Consider the following 18,203-nt stretch of genomic DNA (forward strand, 5'->3'; position numbering starts at 1 on the left):
ATCATCTAATTATGTGCAAGTGAGAAAACTGTAACACTGAAGGTTTTTTTGAGGGGGGATCCATTGCAGTGAATGTCTTCAGTTATATTTTCATATATACTTTAACATTAGATTAATTATTTGTGTGTTTTCATGCTTTTTTCCTTCATCTGTGTCAGTCAGTAATATGAGAGCAGATAGGACCCTGTCAGTTGCACCACAACGCTTACCCAAACAGCTGACTCGCAGAAAATCCTGAAGTCCAATGCTGTAATCATCCAAGGGTCATTTTACCTCCAGTTGTCACTAATTTTACCCTAGTAACAGCAAAATGATCATATCTTTTGGATTCCTCTTTGCATGCATTGCCCTTCCTGGACTTTCACTGGGGGATTTAGCTTTCCGTTGTCCGAGCTGCACAGCAGAGCATCTGGCAGCTTGTCCTGAAGACACATCAGCATGTAGAGAGATAGTGAGGGAGCCGGGCTGCGGCTGCTGTCCGGTCTGTGCCCGGGTGGAGGGGGAGCTCTGTGGGGTCTACACGCCAAAGTGCTCCAGTGGCCTGAGGTGCTACCCCAGCGTGGATGCAGAATTTCCTTTGCAGCAGCTCATTCAGGGTTTTGGTCGATGTGGACAAAAAGTGGACCTCGATTTCACAACAGGTGTGAACCAGCAGCCAACAAATGGTACGTCTGCCACTCAGAAAACTGTAACTACATTAAACAGGTTTCTAGATCCTTCTCTCAGATCTGGTTTCAGTTTTATTTCTTTTAAATGATTGAAGAGGTGGTGGTGGTGGTGGTGGTGGTGGGGGGGGGGGTTATCAGATGATTATCAAAGTATTTATGTTATAAGGAAACAGACTTGTGATTCACATTAACCCTTAATCTTTCACACTAGCAAAAAGACCAGAGAAAAATGTTTCTGTGTTTTTATGTTTGCTTTGTACAAGAATAAACAAAATAAATGTTTTTTTTAGCAAATCGTTGTGATGTTGAATAGAAAAGTTAATAATAATGTAACAACAGTAAAATGGTTGAAACAGTAGTGTTATAACCAACATTTTGGGGTTTTATGCCCAAATCAGCTGGTAGAGATGCTCAAGCAGGTTTATTTCCACAATTATTCTAAAGAAATACATCAAAATCACTCCAGATTTCCATTTACAGCATGGTAGAGCAGGACCTTAAAGCGTTAAAGCTACAAGTGACGTGGATCATCCTCAATTCTTTCCACAAGGAAGAATTACTCGATCCATCCTTCAAACTGGATGGCTTCTGGTAGTTTATGTCAGTTTTTATTAGTACCATATGAACACCTAAATGAGGTTATTCTGAAATATTTCATTGATTTGAAGTATTAGTGATGGGAAGTCTGCTCTTTTGAAAGCTTCAGCTCTTTATTCTCAGTTCCCACATGGCGCTTCATTTCATATCAATCCGAGCTTCAATTTTAGCCTTATTTCATTATGATGAATGATATGTGTGTTGCAAGAACTTTACTTAGTTCTCATAAATTATTTTTGTACTTTTTTTCATTAAAAAACAAGTACGATTTTTTTTCCCCATTTGTACTCACAGCCGTTTCTTCTACATACCAGCTGTCTTGAACGTGAACGTCCTGTGATTTAGCAATGAAATGCCAGAAGTTATTATCAAAGAAACAGAAGAAAAAGAGAGAGTTTGATGAAAGGAAGACAATAGTAAAGAAAGGATTGTCTTTAACTGACAGGAGAGAGATGTCAGAACAGGTGGGATGCAAGAATTCTGCTGAATAAGCCGCCAGTAGAGGAAAACACTGAGACAAACGGCAAAGGTTTCTGTGCTTGTTATCTGTTTTTTATTTTTAAAATGGTTTTGGCTTTTTTTCCAACTGTCTGATGTAGTTGACTGACTGCTTGATGCACAGCCATGGATGGATCAAATCAATGTCATGAAGTCTGTTGGATCACAGATCTGGGCTTCTTTCTTTACAATACAGTAAACAGCCACATTGGGGAGCCAGCTAACACTCCACTGGGCTGCTCCTGTGGAATAGCATTTTATAAATAAAGTCAAAATGTCTTGGATAGAACTGGAATATAATTGGATTTATTTAACTACATGTTAGATTGAACTTGTTTCCTTTGTCTTTAAAAGACCTTAGATGACTCCTACTGTAAACGGGAGTTTTATTAAAAATAAATAAATAAATAAGTAATTAGACTTGTTTTATGTAACCAACCACCTGACACATGTTGGTTTGCTACGAAAGCAGCTTGACATGTTATTAAGTACAGTACAAATCTCAGGTAACTTATTTGTGCACGGGATGTCCACAAACCAGCTCACCTGTTGAACTGGATCCGGATCTGAAAGGAAATACAGCGACCTTTGTTTTAACATTATCAACAGGATTTTCTTGTTTTTTTTTTACATGATACAAGAGGTTTCATAAGCAAAATTAGCCCAGTTTTTTTTATCCACATGGTACCACCAACAGGTGAGGTCAGAATATCTCAGACATATAGTGGATACATTAGCTCAAGCCATGAGAGGAAGACATTTTATCCATTCTCATGCAATGAATAAGGAAAAGTATATAGTCATACTCTCTGCGATTACTAGTTATTTAAATGCAACAACTTCCAAAAGTACAATTTTGAGGAACATGGATGAGTTTTAAGGGGATTAAAAACTACTGGGGATGGACTTTAATATAAAGGGTAGCATGTTTTCAGATGTACTCTCTTTTAAAATGTAGTGAAGGGAAGCATGTAGCAGGTGTAAGCAAGAATTCAAAAGGATACTCAGAGACTCGCTGGAAAGAAAAATCTGCTTCCATGGTTCACAGTGAAGGGATGCTGGGAATTTCAGAACAGCTGTGGGTAAAGACAAACAGGTTCTGTGAAAAAATTCAAAAGCACTGAGAGAGCATCCTGTTGCCGGGCCAGAAAAGGATCCTAATCCACTCCAAAATGTAACCTGCTGTTTTCTTGCCAATGGCTCGTCTCAAGTTCTTAGAAGAAGAAAAACAATGTCCTTATTGTGTCAAAGTCCTAATTAATGTAGTCCACCATGACACTATACATTTGTTAAGTATTAATCTGTGAAGCATTTACACATTACCCAGTATCTGTTTACAAATGATGCAGATGTGAAGTTGTCCTTTGGCTTTTGGCCTTCATCCAGCAACAGCCAGCAAGTACTTTAGCTTCTGTCCACAAGTTTTACAATATTAATCCACATACATGCTTTACTTCCAATGCAGGATTTTTTGTCTTGTACCCTAAAAAACCACCATCTACATCAAAAGTGTTTGGTAACAGTAACTACCCAAAACAAATAACCAGAAAGTCCACAGAGACTAAGAAATGCCAAGCACTGCTCTCCCAAAATACAGTTAGAAAGGACAAAGGGTCACTATTGATTCCTTAAAATGAATGTTGACATATGCAATGCTTTTGGCCGGCAGTGGCAAACCCACATCTGTGATCTCAAACAAACAATATCCCACCGTTGAACCCATAACATGTCTGTAACCCACATTTCTTCTAACTTCTTGAATTAGAAATGTCTTTTTTCCCTTAAAAAAAAGACCATTTAGGACAGATTTGGATGGCTAGAGAGACCTGAAAGCAGGTTCAGTAGTGGAAAGTGGATGCAACAGTTTTGTACAAACAAAGCCCATTCCAGTCCCTGTAACTCTGGCTGATGGTATGGTTGCTGTGTTGTCTGCATGACTTACCATCACAGGTGTTTAAACCACATGAGGGGAAAATGAGACTGCGGTTTGCTCTCGGTTCACAGTGTTGTTTGATATTTAATGCACGAGTTAACAGCTAGCTATGAAATGTTGCCTTCATTCTACTTCGCAACCACCAACAGTCATTTTGCAGACGTTGCTCCTGCTGTGCTTGCTTCTGGCCCCCAAATGACTTGGGGCCTAACTGCAGCCAAGTGTTTGTTGTGGTTACTGGTCTCTTGAAATGTCCAAAACTATCAAAAAGTGGTGTTTAGCGATCTAAATTTCCTTGCTTCACGGGTTACGTGAACATCGGTATTATTGTTTTGGATTCTTCCAGTTCTTCAGAGTGGAATATATTAGAAATGGCACATCACTTTAAATGTCCCGTACCTGCACCTCCCAGTCATGATCCTGAGAGGTCTGATGGGTGTGAGCTTCAGTGTCGAAATGAATCCAAACATCTCTTACTTTTGACTTCTGGACAAAGAAAATGAACGCACCATCTGTCCTGAGAAGCTGAAGTCCGTGACAGGTATGGAACGTCTGTCAGTGACGTAGAAACATCATTATATCATAATATTTGTATTAGCAACCAACATTTAGGCGTGGACGTATTTATGGAAGCAGGATTTTTATTCTGTTATCCAGCGCCGTGCTGCATTCATCTGACGGGGCTGGAAAGCTGAAATTCTACACCGAAACTGCTGCCAGCAGTTTGGCGTTTGCGAGGGAAAATGTTGCTTTGGAGGTCTAAAGAATCACTCAATGACTGGCTGACCAATCCGGAGAAAGTAATGCTAAATCCACTCGGTTTCAGGAAAAAACTTCACCCAGGAGAAATGTCCCCCCCTCCTCCCCTATCCGGAGTAATTAAAACCTATTTCAGTTTGTAACACATGAAGAGCTAATCTTGAGATACTCACAATGAAGAGTCAGACAAATGGAAATGGAATAGCTCCTAACTTTAGCTCCAGTTGTCATCGATGGAACCAGACAGAAGGTGTTGCAGAATGAGCACAGCTCATTTTCTGTGTATGAACACCTGATTAGTTCCTGCACGGTGGTGGTGAAACTCGCAGATATAGCTCACGGACAGAAAATGTTAAGTTTAGTCAAATTTATCTTTCAAGTCAGCTTTGAGCTCGTTTTTCACCGTGGTGTGTCGGGCTGATGTGCTCAATCCAGACAAAAACATCTTCTGGTTTAAGCATGTCAGAAAATCTTGCTAATTGCAATATGTGGTCCAACAGTCTTTAGGACGACGTGTTATCTATCCCCGGATGCTGCTGTAGATGCAGACGAGCTTCTGAACCAGTTCTAAAACCAGAACCTTATGTAAAAACACTGGTCCAGGCGGTGGAAAAGGATCGTTTTTGTGGATGTACAGCAGTATAAAAGTTTCATACATTTTACATTTGGTGTTAATTGCCACATGGTTTTGGAATCGCCTAAATATTTTTGTTGTGAAATCTACAATCTTATTTTCAAGACGGTGAAATGGCAACAAGTTTTTCAGGCTAATGGGCTGACTGGTCCCCATGATGTATACTGGACTGACTGTAGTCTCTACTTAACGTCAGAGACACAAGCCTTTTAAAGTAACACAGCTAAGAGTTTCCTCTGGATGACATCCCTGCATTCTTCCTCAGTTTTGACTTTACAACACAGTAACTTGTACTGATGAAACCAAATGCTTTAATTCAGCGAGTTTGCAGTATTTTACAAGAGGGGGATAAAGACTAACACCAAACTTTAACCCTTTGATGCATCGTGTCCGCTGCAGTGGATGCCTATTTAAAGGCTGTTTTCTCACATATTCATAAGTGAGGATGGTATATTTGCTATTTCTCCACTTCAGTGGACATCAGGAGTCATCCAGCACACTCACACTCACTGAAGAATAAACACAGACAGTATCAAATTTCATATATACACGTACACGTTTACCTCTGTGACAAGCAAGACTACTTGTCCATTTTTAAAGAATATTTCTATCATATAAATATGATAATATATTATTTTATAAATATTTCTACATAATACATAAATAAACAAAATAAAAAGTTTAAAAAAAAATATTGGGAACAAAGAAAGCTGTTTTTGTACATTTCTGTAGAACTAAAATATTGCATGTGAAAAAAAAGTGCTGTTTTTTAAATGATTCATGCATCAGAGGGTTAACTTAAGATTATTTTCTTCAGGGAATGTGTAATTTTTCCCAAAACCAGAACTTTTTCACATGATAAGCTATCCTATATTTTTTACAATTGTTATTTCAATTCAGCTTCAATTAGCAGAAAATTCATCTCAAGGCCTCATCAAGCTAAGCTAATTCCTCCTGATCACATTAAAACTAATTAATATTCTTCTAATTCAAAACAACTTTGTTCATACAAGCAAATTCATGAAAAATGAAAGTTTATCAATGGAAACCATCTGATTGTATTGAATCTAGACTTTAGTTTAATTCCCCATCCTGAGCTGCACAGGGTGGAAGTGTAAAGGAAAAACCTCCGGCAGAACCTGGAGCAGGGAGGACAGCTGTCCGTCTAGACCAGTTGGAAAGGACACGGAAGAGCAACAAACAAACACTGCAACTGTTACCCAGAGAGACCCGATCAAAGAGAAGATAAATGCAAGTTAATGACACAGATGGCCCTGCGATGGACTGGCGACCTGTCCAGGATGTACCCTGCCTTTCACCCAAAGACTGCTGGGATAGGCTCCAGCTTCCCCGCGACTCTTCCTCGGACCAAGCGGTTCAGATAATGAATGAATGACACAAATATTGTCATAAATGCATGAAAAACAAAGAATGGAGACAAAACTGGAAGGCATCATGGGATGTCCTGCAGTCGTCTGAGCCTATGTTAGTGAGGCTATGGGATGGCTACACCAACCCTTCTGGGTTAGAAAGGTTCCACTGTGGCTAAACTGGCTGTCACATTGTTGCTTTTGGAAGTTAATTCATTATCATAGCATGGCAGCAAACACATTTTAGCAGCAGTGATTATGCTAGTTATAGTTAGTATGAAATGTTTGCTAGGTCCAGGAGTCACAGAGCCTGCTATGTAAATATTGTTTAACTTGTTCAGGGTCAGAGTCGGAATTTATTCTCTTTGTGTGTAGGATCTCGTTTAGAAACAAATTCTCACTTCCTGGACTTCCACCAACTGTCTTTTACCTTTTGGCTTGTATATCTATTTTGATTTGATACACTGAGCAGCACATTGGTTGCCCTTTTTATGTCAAAGTGCCTCATTATTACACTGGTAAGGAATTCACGATGCAGAATGTGACTTACTCTCAGATGTAAGTTGCTTTTGAGAAAACCTAAATGTCTGTAGAATAGAATAGAGTAGAATTTAATTTAATTTAATTTAATTTAATTTAATTTAATTTAATTTAATTTAATTTAATTTAATCTAATTTAATAGAAAATGGATAGGCAGACGGAGAGACAGTTTCGTCCATCTCCTGTGTCGGTTATGAACATATTTTGGTCCTTTTTCAAGGAGCTTACCTGTTTGTTACGACACAGAAAACAGAGCAATGCCACTGGAAATGATGGGGGAGTTCTGAGGTGGACAGCTGACACACAACCAGAGAACAAACCCAAGAAGAGGAACAGTAGGAAGACAACGCAGAAACCCCCAAATAAAAAGCACCCGAAGAAGAAGCAGAAGATGGTTATTACTGCTACCAACAGGTGTAAAAATGTGGACGTGAACTCTGACCTCAGCTCCGCCCACTAGTGGATGAACTGACTTGTCAACTACACCAATGTAATAGACACAATGAAGTATGAGGACGGCGACACACAACATATAAAACTAATGCCAATAGAGCAGAGTTTTGTTGGTAGTGAGATAAAAAATAAAATACAACAGCACCATCACCTAAATAGTCTTTATAAAGTTAAGAGGCTAAATAAACAATAAAAACACAGAAAAATGTCACACATACCACTAAAAAAGCACTCGGAGAGCGTAAACTTCCGGCAAGGCCTTAAAAAAATACCTGGATCCAGACGGTGATCCGGATCACCGCCAAAATGAAATCAGTTCTTCCTTTTCACATTTTCAACAACTCCTGAAAATTTCATGAAAATCCGTCTTTTACTTTTTGAGTTACTTTGAACACGAACACACAAACAAACAGATAAACGCCAGTAAAATCATGACCTCCTTGGCAGAGGCGTAAGGTGTTGTTGTGTCTCTTGCATAGAAACTGTTGTTCAGTCCATCCCTTCTGGCCGTCAGAGTCCTGCAGTGTTTGCCTGAAGGTAACAGCTCAAACAAAGAGTGCCTGAGGCAATGTGAGCTGTGGAGATCCTCCCATGAAGGAGCACCAGTTCTGACAACCCTTTGGAGTGCCCTCCTGTCTTGGAAACCATATGCAGATGTTGTAGGATAAAATGTTCTCAAACGAGCAACAGTAGAAGGACACGTGCCTGTTCCAGAAACTGGGTTCAAAAGAAAGTCCAGGTTAGCTTACATTAAGCTGAGCAACTCTGAGTTTCCTGTTCCAGAACAACTGCTTTCGGTTGGCTTAATCAACTGGGCGTCTTCACCAAGGGTTGGGAACAAAAGACAAACCATCTTCAATGGAGCCCCGACACCTGGATTCACCATGGCAACAGCTGACAAAAGGCCAGTTGGAGAAACTGTGGCCTGCATTCATGCAAACAGACAAAACAAAGACATACGTTGTAAAAAAGAAGACATTAAACCCAGAACTAAATGTTGCAATAAAACAACACTAATGGAAACACCTACATTTAGAAAAAGTCTTAAATATCATTAAAAAGTATTTACACCTTCATGTGGTAGTTTTTCAGAAGTTTTATATACAAACATATAGCAAAAGTGTAACGGAAATGACATGGGGGCCGTAACCAATTCATTTCTGGTAAAGATGGCGTGGTATGGAACGGACACCAGCAAACTTCAGTGCTGCCAGCCAGAGCCAGTGCTGAGGCCGATGGCAGAAGAAAGATGGTGGTCTACTCTCACCTTCTGGGTGTGATCCATCAGAAAGCTCTTGATCCAGAGTCAGACGGAGTCAGACGTTCCCAAAGCCGAGCTGAAATCTACCAAAAGAGGCACATAGCTTCTCTGCTGCACCAGGTGGAGAAGGACGAGAGAGCCTGTTGGCCCTGGAGGTGAACTGATGCGGGTCAAGGCCAGGTTGAAAGTAGGAGATTATCCAGACCAGGTTTTCACTGGGCGGTAATCATTTAAGCTGATAAAGGTGCTTTTTTGTGGGTGTGAGATGATGATGGGGGATTTCAGGCGGAGAAGGAGTAGTCTGGATCAGGAACTGGTCTTTTTGTAAGACTCCAGCCAACCCGGTGTTTTTCCACCATAAGAGCATTACTACTCTGGGTGGATAGATGTGGCGCGAGAAACCTGGACCTGTGTGTGGAAGCAGTCCTCTGCCAGGGACGCATCACCAGCTGAGGAACATCAAGGTCTGAAGTTGGACATAAGATGTAATGTCTCAGTAGAGGACATAAACACCAGTCCTATTTGACGTTATGATGGCATGATCCCACTTCTTCACTGCAGTTGATGTGAAATGTAAATGCTATCCAGCAACAAGGCTGCAGTTGCAGCATACTGAAGACACTGGCTACGTTCACATATCAGATGTCATCAGAGGTTTTTGCTCAGGTTGCTACAAGCTTGTTCTTTAGCAATGTTGATATAAAAATGCACTATTGGTGCAGGCAGAACATTCATTGTCAGTCTCTACCTTGCTTGTATTCAAATTTTGAGGGCAATGGATCTGAATTAGCCAAAGATGCATATAACTGATGGTGTTATTGGTCTGGATCATACTTTTTTTCCTCTTCATTGCAATGATACTGTTATTGGAAATTCCTTTTAAACCTCAGTTATTGCGTAAATGCAAATCAGAGATCACAGTGTTGATAATCTGAGTCAGGGACTGGCTTTCACAGCTGTTTATGCTCTGCATGTGCCAGCCCAGCCTTCATCCAGATCTGACCAGTGAGGGGTCCAATAATGGCAATGATTCACATTTCTTTGCAGGATAAAAGCAATTCGTCCTAGTTTCAGTGTTGGGGGTAGTGTGAGACTGATGCGACCAGTGGTCTGCATGATGAACTGATGTACAGCTTCCCTTTTCTCAACCATTACTGTTGGTCTTTAGCTGTGCATGACTCATGTAAAGCTGCATAGAGAACTTCAGCAGTGTTCTTCTCTGCTTTCTTGTGCTGTGGATGGTCTGAGACGGCCTTTGTTGCCCTGGAGGCGAATCTCTGTTCAAACTTGCTCCTCTCCTCCGCTCACACTCTCAAGTCTTTAATTATTCTTCGTACTTTGTGCTACTCTCAGAATATGTGAAAAGGTGAAGCCAGACGTGATCACTCTGGGTGGGAGTAGCATGTGGGTGCCTGCAGTTCTGACAGAACTCCCCCCCGAGGTGTTGTGGCCTTCCCTCCTTCTTTAGCTAATCTTAAAACTGTTCTCGCCGAGAAGTTTCAGCTTGCACAAAGCCAGCGCAACACTAATAGTTTACAATTTACTATATCGGGATAAATATACACTTCAGCTCAAGTAATCTGATCACACATATTTCTGCAATTCTTTTGAGTGATGCATTTATGGTAATTGTTAGTTACCAGACAGGGAGAGAGGGGCGGTAGCCTGCTTGTATTTAAACTAAAGTAACTATGATTAAATAAATCTGGTTGCTTGAATGACTGACTCATGTATTTTTCGTGTTTTTTTTTTGTTTTTTTTAATTTTTAAACTTGATTATATTACATTATAGGGTTGGGAAAATTGAATCGATAAAATGAAAAATCATGATTTTTTTGCTTCACAATTTTAAAATAGATTTTTTTTTGTTAAAAAATTAAGATTTTGCAAATAAATAAAAAAATCCATTATAAACTTTTTTGTCAATTTTTATTGTTTTTATTGACTGTTTTTACTTGTCTTCTTGGGCATTATAGCAGCAGAATGATGTTCTGGCTACTGTGTTGTTTTTCCGAATTAAAATCATGAAAAATAACGAGCAAAAACCAGTTTTATATATTTTTGTTTAATCTGCAAAAATCAGCAATATTGAAGAATTGTGAGAACTGCAATTTAAATCGGTATCCAAAATATCGGAATCAAATTGAATTGGTACAAATACATATCGTCACAGCCCTAGTATGTTAATCTTAGTATTTATATTGAATAATATCTATTATGTTGATGCTGTATCAGAGGCAAATTCGCTGAGGTATGAATGTAACCAGCGTTTTCCATGGTTGTGTGTAAAACCTTGTTTACTAAACATGCTAAACAGAGCTTTCCCCGAAGGAAAAATAAGCTACAGCTGCTATCTAAACACTGTGTTGTTGATTCGGCCTCAGCTCCATAGAAACGACTTGTCTCAAGCTGTTGAGAGCATTGGCTTTGGTTTTTGCCTTTAAGCAATGCTTTCACAGTTCTCTCATAGCACAGAATGAGTAATGTTTCTCCAGTGTTGCTTAGCATTGGTGTATTTGCCCAGCTATCATGTGTCTGAATTACTCAAATGGGCTTTGATGGCCTTGAAAGTGACCTTAGAGAAACCATTGTCTGTGCAAATGTTTCCTCTTAAAGCTCAACCACTTCAAACATTTCCATCTGGCAAATGTTCAAAATGCTGCAGAATAATGGCGCTCCCACTTCAGACCCTGCAGAGCTTTCACCTCTTGATGTTGTAGTGGCGGTGTGTGCCGTCTTAAACTGAAGGAGGTGTCTTTGCACCAGATTCAGTATAAGAATCCCGTTGACTAAAAGTTCAGAATGTTTTAATTTTAGAAACTGTGACCCGTGACAGTCACAGAGTACACAAATCAGAGGGAGCCCTGTGTGCCGAGTGTCATGTTGGCCATGGCTGCAGGGGCGCCTTTATCATCACTGGTTTTTTACCAGTTCCCATGCTGGTGCTCTTGTTGCTGTGGTCTGGTCGACTCCTGGTGCTGATAGTTTTCCTATACTGGGCTCCTCTGTGCCTGCATCATATTACTAGGTGTATGTATGATGATTGAGACTGGTGTGTGTGTGTATGTGTGTGTACATTTGAGTGCGTGTGAAGGGTGATGGGTTATTCTTTGTAGTGCTTTTAAAATGCGTAAAGCCCTTTGTATTGCATTTAATTGTACAAAAAGTGTTTTCCTAACAAAGTTTGTTGTAATACACACACACACACACACACACACACACGTGTATATATATATATATATATATATATATATATATATATATATATATATATATATATATATATATATATATATATGTATATATATATATATATATATATATATATATATATATATATATATATATATATATATATATATATAGTCAGTGTCAATTAGTGTTTATTTAATCTCCCGTTGTCTGTGTATTCTACATGCCCTTAATTTGACTAAATTCAATTTTACTTCATTAATAGCTATAATATATAGTTGACTGACTAAATAGTATCCTACAGTCATGCGACTGATGCTTGGATCCAACCCTGAGAAAAACCAGGAAATAATGCTGCGACACTAGAAATCCAGACAGAACTCTGTTTATAAAATACCATTTGTGTAGTTTTTATGGGCTATATTTTGCACAGAAATAGCGTTGACATTAAATTTGTGAGTTTGTAGAAGAACAGAGTTGTAGATCAGAGTCTCTCCTGGACGAGCGCGTTGCACTGTTTTTGTGTTTCTGCATGCGGTGTTTGCTCTGGAACAACGACCTCAGCTTCAGGAATTCCCTTTCTCCCTTCAGGTTTCTGTCAGTGCTGCCATGATCTGGCTGCTCCTAAAATAATTAAGAAACCTTGTAACTTTATATGTCTGAGTCAGTGACTGCATCACATCATGTCACTCATACAGATGCTGCAAGTCGGAGCCTGCTGGAAGCGTTCTGACAGAGATGCAGCCTTGAATCAAACTTATTTCAATTTATGACATTATGCAGCTGTTTAACTTTTTCATGCAGGTTCTGTTTGGGTTTTACATGTGGCAGGGCGTGCACACACACGTGATAAACACAGAAAGATTTGGACGATCCATTGCATGTGTACGGAGGGAACATTTCCCTCACGGGCATGATTTACAACCTTGGAGTTCTGCTTCAGTGCTAATTACAGATACACACAAAGCCTCACACAGTAACACACACTTACACACATTCAAGGAGCCTCTCACAGGTAATTTAGGTATTCAAAAGAAAAAAAACACCTTCGTCATCATGAGAAGCCTTCATCACATGCATCCCTACAAGTCATGGACTCTACTCAAAACCGTGATTCCTCATAAATGTGTGTGTGTGTGTGTGTTGTGATTTCCATGTTTGTTTGTTTGTCTTCTTTGTGCATGTTTTATTTCTCCTGTTTCACCAAATGATGAAAGAAACTCACCTCTTGGAGTTGTGCAATCCGTGCCATGAGGCTAGTATTGAAGACCGCTGGATGCGGCGCAGAGTCTGTCCTCGCTGTCGCCATAGTAATTACAGCCATAGCAATACCTGACTGTTCAGCATGGCATTAGTCACATGAAGTATGAGGCATGCAGGATGCCTTAAGGATACAGAACAACTTTGTCTTCTAATTCCAGCATTAAGAAAAGGGTCTGTTAAAGGGCCTGTTATTAGAAAATTGTCTGCTCATAACAGCCGCTTGTGATCAAAGAAACAAAAGAGTGCAGACAAACGTGTCTTTTAGAAAGCAAATGTGAGAAAGTTTGCCGTGAGGCGTCGACTAGATTAAACATTACAGACATATCGTAAGAAGCTGCTAAATATCTCAGTGTCCGCCTGAGCTTTGAACGGTTTTGGACCCAAAGTTTCCTGCCAGTTAGCGAAAGTTTTCAGTGCATTTTTTACAGTGTTCCAGATTATTCTGCATGCAGGATTTCAAACAATGAAACATTTGGATTTGAGTTCTTCTGTGTTATATTAGTTTCTGCTGTCTGTATGGATCTTTGATAAAAATCCCAGGTTTGATCATTAGTTTCCATGTTTTCAAAGGAAAACAAGGGAAGGTGGACCTTCCCGGATTTAGTGATCTGCCGTGGAGTCTGGAGAACGTGAAGACTTTTCATGCAAATGAAAAGCCCAATATGGTTCAATGTCCTGAGAAAGGACTGAAAACATGAGAACATTTCAGTGAGTGTTGTATTTAGAGAGCCGCTGTTTAAATGGACTGATGAGCAGCAGGTATCTGAAGCTGCTGGTGAGTCTCTCCATGCAGGATGCTGCAGTTGTGCACAAAGCTGTATCTAAGCCTCTCTTAACCAATGTTCACATGGAGAAATATTTGCAGAGGGCTCAGAAATGCACGAAGACTCGTTATTAAACAGCTTTATTCTGAATGCCATGGTCCAGAAGTCTACCATGTTCCAATGAGGCTGCCACGTCATCAGGGCGATGGGGGAGGGATGTTTGGTAGGACGCTTTATGGTCTGTAACTGAATACTTCCTACTATGGCACAAAAGGAAGAAGCCATGTTCCATCCCATCTTAAATCTGTCCTGCAGAAATGCCAGCATATATTTTAGCTCAGGGGTCACCAACTCTGGTCCTGAAGGGCTACCATCCTGTAGGCAGGTACAACACACCTGACCCAAACCAATGGCTCATTAACAGGCAGGTGCAGAAGATGACAACAAGTTCTTGGAGAACCTTTTCACTTGGATTAAATGTGTTGTACAAGGGAAACACTAAAACCTGCAGGATGGTAGCCCTCAAGGACTGGAGTTGATGACCCCTGTTTTAGCTGCTGTGGGTATAAATTGAGAAAAACTCTTGGTGAGACCTCCAAACATCAACTTCAGGAGGAAAGTCTGGTCTCCTCACTGAGATCCCGACTGTCTCGGACTTCCAGGTTAAACGGATGAGATAATTGTCAAGGTGATTTCCGAGAAAAATGACTAAAGCGTAAAAGAAAAAAATCTTTGTATATAATGTCCTGACAGAAACTTACATTTTCTGTCAAGTGTCTAGACACCTCTGTTAATATGAAAATAGGAAATTCTGCACTTCCACAATACATACACCTTGTTACTTACACAGAATGAAACTACAATAAACAGCTAAACCAATGAAAGAATTTGTTTTAACGATAACAAGAGGCTGAATGACGTTTATTCAGAGTCCGTTATTACAGTCATCCTAAGCATTTCTTCCACGCTGATGCAGCACAGATCAGATGGTGGGTCTCCATTTAGCATTCAAACTGCTGAATATCCCAAAAACATGGTCTAAATGTAAAGATAACACAGAAAAAGTAAAACACGTGACTGGAATTTTAAGAAATACTATCTCAAAAGGTTAAATTCCTACTGAATGTGCATTTCCCATGAGCATTTGCAGTCTTTGCACATGTGCTGCTGTGCATTTGTGAATCTAGAGAAGGCATCAGGCAACTAAAGCTATGTCAAACTTCAGCGTTGAACAGATGACTGCAGAATGCAGGACTTCAGATATGTCAAGGTTTACAAAGGTCCTTGTTCCCAGGATGCAATGTGTAAATAAAGCATCAGGTTAAACTACTCCTCTCCCTGAGCCGTCACCTTATCGTGGTGGAGGGGTTTGTGCGTCCCGAAGATCCTAGCAGCTATGTTGTCGGGGGCTTTATGCCCCTGGTAGGGTCACCCATGGCAAACAGGTGTCTAGGGGAGGGACCAGACCAAGCACGGCTCATAGACCCCTATGATGACGACCAACCTGGGCATGAATGTTCCCTTGCCCGGACGCGGGTTACCGGGACCCCCCCTCTGGAGCCAGGCCTGGAGGCGGGGTACGAGAGCGAGCGTCTGGTGGCCGGGCCTTCGCCTATGGGGCCCGGTCGGGCTCAGCCCGAAAGGGTTACATGGGCCCCGCCTCCCGTGGGCTCACCATCTGCGGGAGGAGCCGTAGGGGTCGGGTGCAATGTGAGCTGGGTGGCAGCAAGGGGCGGGGACCCTGGCGGTCCGATCCCCGGCTGCAGAAGTTGACTCTAGGGACGTGGAACGTCACCTCTCTGGTGGGGAAGGAGCCTGAGCTGGTGCGCGAGGTTGAGCGGTTCCGACTAGATATAGTTGGACTCACCTCGACGCATGGCTTGGGCTCTGGAACCAGTACCCTCGAGAGGGGCTGGACCTTCTTCCACTCTGGAGTTGCTCATGGTGAGAGGTGCCGAGCTGGTGTGGGCATTCTCATCAGCGCCCAGCTTGGTGCCTGCACGTTGGGGTTTACCCCGGTGGATGAAAGGGTAGTTTCCCTCCGCCTCCGGGTGGGGGGACGGGTCCTGACTGTTGTCTGTGCTTATGCACCGAACAGCATTTCAGAGTACCCACCCTTTCTGGGGTCCTTGGAGGGAGTGCTGGAGGGTGCTCCTTCTGGGGACTCCATTGTTCTGCTGGGGGACTTCAATGCTCACGTGGGCAATGACAGCGAGACCTGGAGGGGAGTGATTGGGAGGCATGGTCCCCCCCCTCTGAACCCAAATGGTGTTTTGTTATTGGACTTCTGTGCTCGTCATGGATTGTCTATAACGAACACCATGTTCCAGCATAAGAGTGTCCATATGTACACCTGGCATCAGGATTCCCTGGGCCGCAGTTCAATGATCGACTTTGTAGTCGTATCGTCGGACCTGCGGCCACATGCCTTGGACACTCGGGTGAAGAGGGGGGCGGAGCTGTCAACTGATCACCACCTGGTGGTGAGTTGGCTCAGATGGTGGGGGAGGAAGCCGGTCAGAGCTGGCAGGCCCAAACGTGTTGTGAGGGTCTGCTGGGAACGTCTGGCTGAGTCCCCTGTCAGAGCGAGCTTCAACTCCCACCTTCAGCAGAGCTTCGAACATGTCCCGGGTGAGGCGGGGGACATTGAGTCCGAATGGGCTGTGTTCCGTGCCTCTATTGCTGAGGCGGCCAGCCGGAGCTGTGGCTGCAAGGTCGTTGGTGCCTGTCGTGGCGGTAATCCCAGGACTCGTTGGTGGACACCAGCAGTGAGGGATGCCGTTAAGCTGAAGAAGGAGTCCTATCGGGCCTTCTTGGCCTGTGGGACTCTGGAGGCAGCTGATGGGTACCGGCGGGCTAAGCGGCATGTGGCTTCGGCCGTTGCCGAGGCAAAAACTCGGGCATGGGAGGAGTTCGGCGAGGCCATGGAGAAAGACTTCCGGACGGCTTCGAGGAGATTCTGGTCCACCATCCGGCGGCTCAGGGGGGGGGGGGGAGCAGTGCTCCATCAATACTGTGTACAGTGGAGATGGGGTGCTGCTGACCTCAACTCGGGACGTTGTGGGTCGGTGGAGGGAATACTTCGAAGACCTCCTCAATCCTACCAACACGTCTTCCCATGAGGGAGCAGAGCTGGTGGACTCAGGGGTGGACTCTCCTATCTCTGGGGCTGAAGTCGCTGAGGTGGTCAAAAAGCTCCTTGGCGGCAAGGCCCCGGGGGTGGATGACATCCGCCCGGAGTTCCTTAAGGCTCTGGATGCTGTGGGGCTGTCCTGGCTGACACGCCTCTGCAGCATCGCGTGGACATCGGGGGCAGTACCGCTGGATTGGCAGACTGGGGTGGTGGTCCCCCTTTTTAAGAAGGGGGACCGGAGGGTGTGTTCCAATTACAGAGGAATCACACTCCTCAGCCTCCCTGGTAAGGTCTATTCAGGGGTCCTGGAGAGGAGGGTCCGCCGGATAGTCGAATCCCGGATTGAGGAGGAGCAGTGTGGTTTTCGTCCTGGTCGCGGAACAGTGGACCAGCTCTATACCCTCTCTGGGGTCCTGGGGGGGGGGCATGGGAGTTTGCCCAACCAGTCTACATGTGCTTTGTGGACCTGGAAAAGGCATTCCACCGTGTCCCCCGGGGGCTCCTGTGGGGGGTACTCCGGAAGTATGGGGTACCGGACCCCCTTGTACGAGCTGTCCGGTCCCTGTACGACAGGTGTCAGAGCTTGGTCCGCATTGCCGGTAGTAAGTCGGATTCGTTTCCGGTGAGGGTTGGACTCCGCCAAGGCTGCCCTTTATCACCGATTCTGTTCATAACTTATATGGACAGAATTTCTAAGCGCAGCCGAGGGGTTGAGGGGATCCGACTTGGTGGCCTCAGGATTGGGTCCCTGCTTTTTGCGGATGACGTGGTCCTGTTGGCTTCATCTGGTCGTGATCTCCAGCTCTCGCTTGAGCGATTCGCGGCCGAGTGTGAAGCGGCTGGGATGAGAATCAGCACCTCAAAATCTGAGACCATGGTCCTCAGCCGGAATAGGGTGGATTGCCCTCTCCGGGTCGGGAGTCAGGTCCTGCCTCAAGTGGAGGAGTTTAAATATCTCGGGGTCTTGTTCACGAGTGAGGGAAGGATGGAGCGTGAGATCGACAGACGGATCGGTGCGGCGTCTGCAGTAATGCGGACTCTGCGCCGGTCTGTCGTGGTGAAGAAGGAGCTGAGCCAGAAGGCGAAGCTCTCGATTTATCAGTCGATCTACGTTCCTACCCTCACCTATGGTCATGA

General features: G+C 43.0%; 1 protein-coding gene across 1 annotated transcript in view; it reads left to right on the top strand.

Moving 5' to 3' along the window:
* Positions 1 to 310: 310 nt before the first annotated feature.
* Positions 311 to 18,203, top strand: part of igfbp2b (insulin-like growth factor binding protein 2b) — a gene marked incomplete at both ends in the record, with an annotated part of 33,838 nt that continues 15,945 nt past the window's right edge. The window contains one exon of the mRNA XM_079254770.1: positions 311 to 665. Coding sequence (XP_079110896.1) covers positions 311 to 665 — 355 coding nt within the window. The remainder of the gene's footprint in view (positions 666 to 18,203) is intronic.

The sequence above is a fragment of the Telmatherina bonti genome, assembly GCF_933228915.1.
Source record: "Telmatherina bonti genome assembly, chromosome: 15".
NCBI classification, from domain to species: Eukaryota; Metazoa; Chordata; class Actinopteri; order Atheriniformes; family Telmatherinidae; genus Telmatherina; species Telmatherina bonti.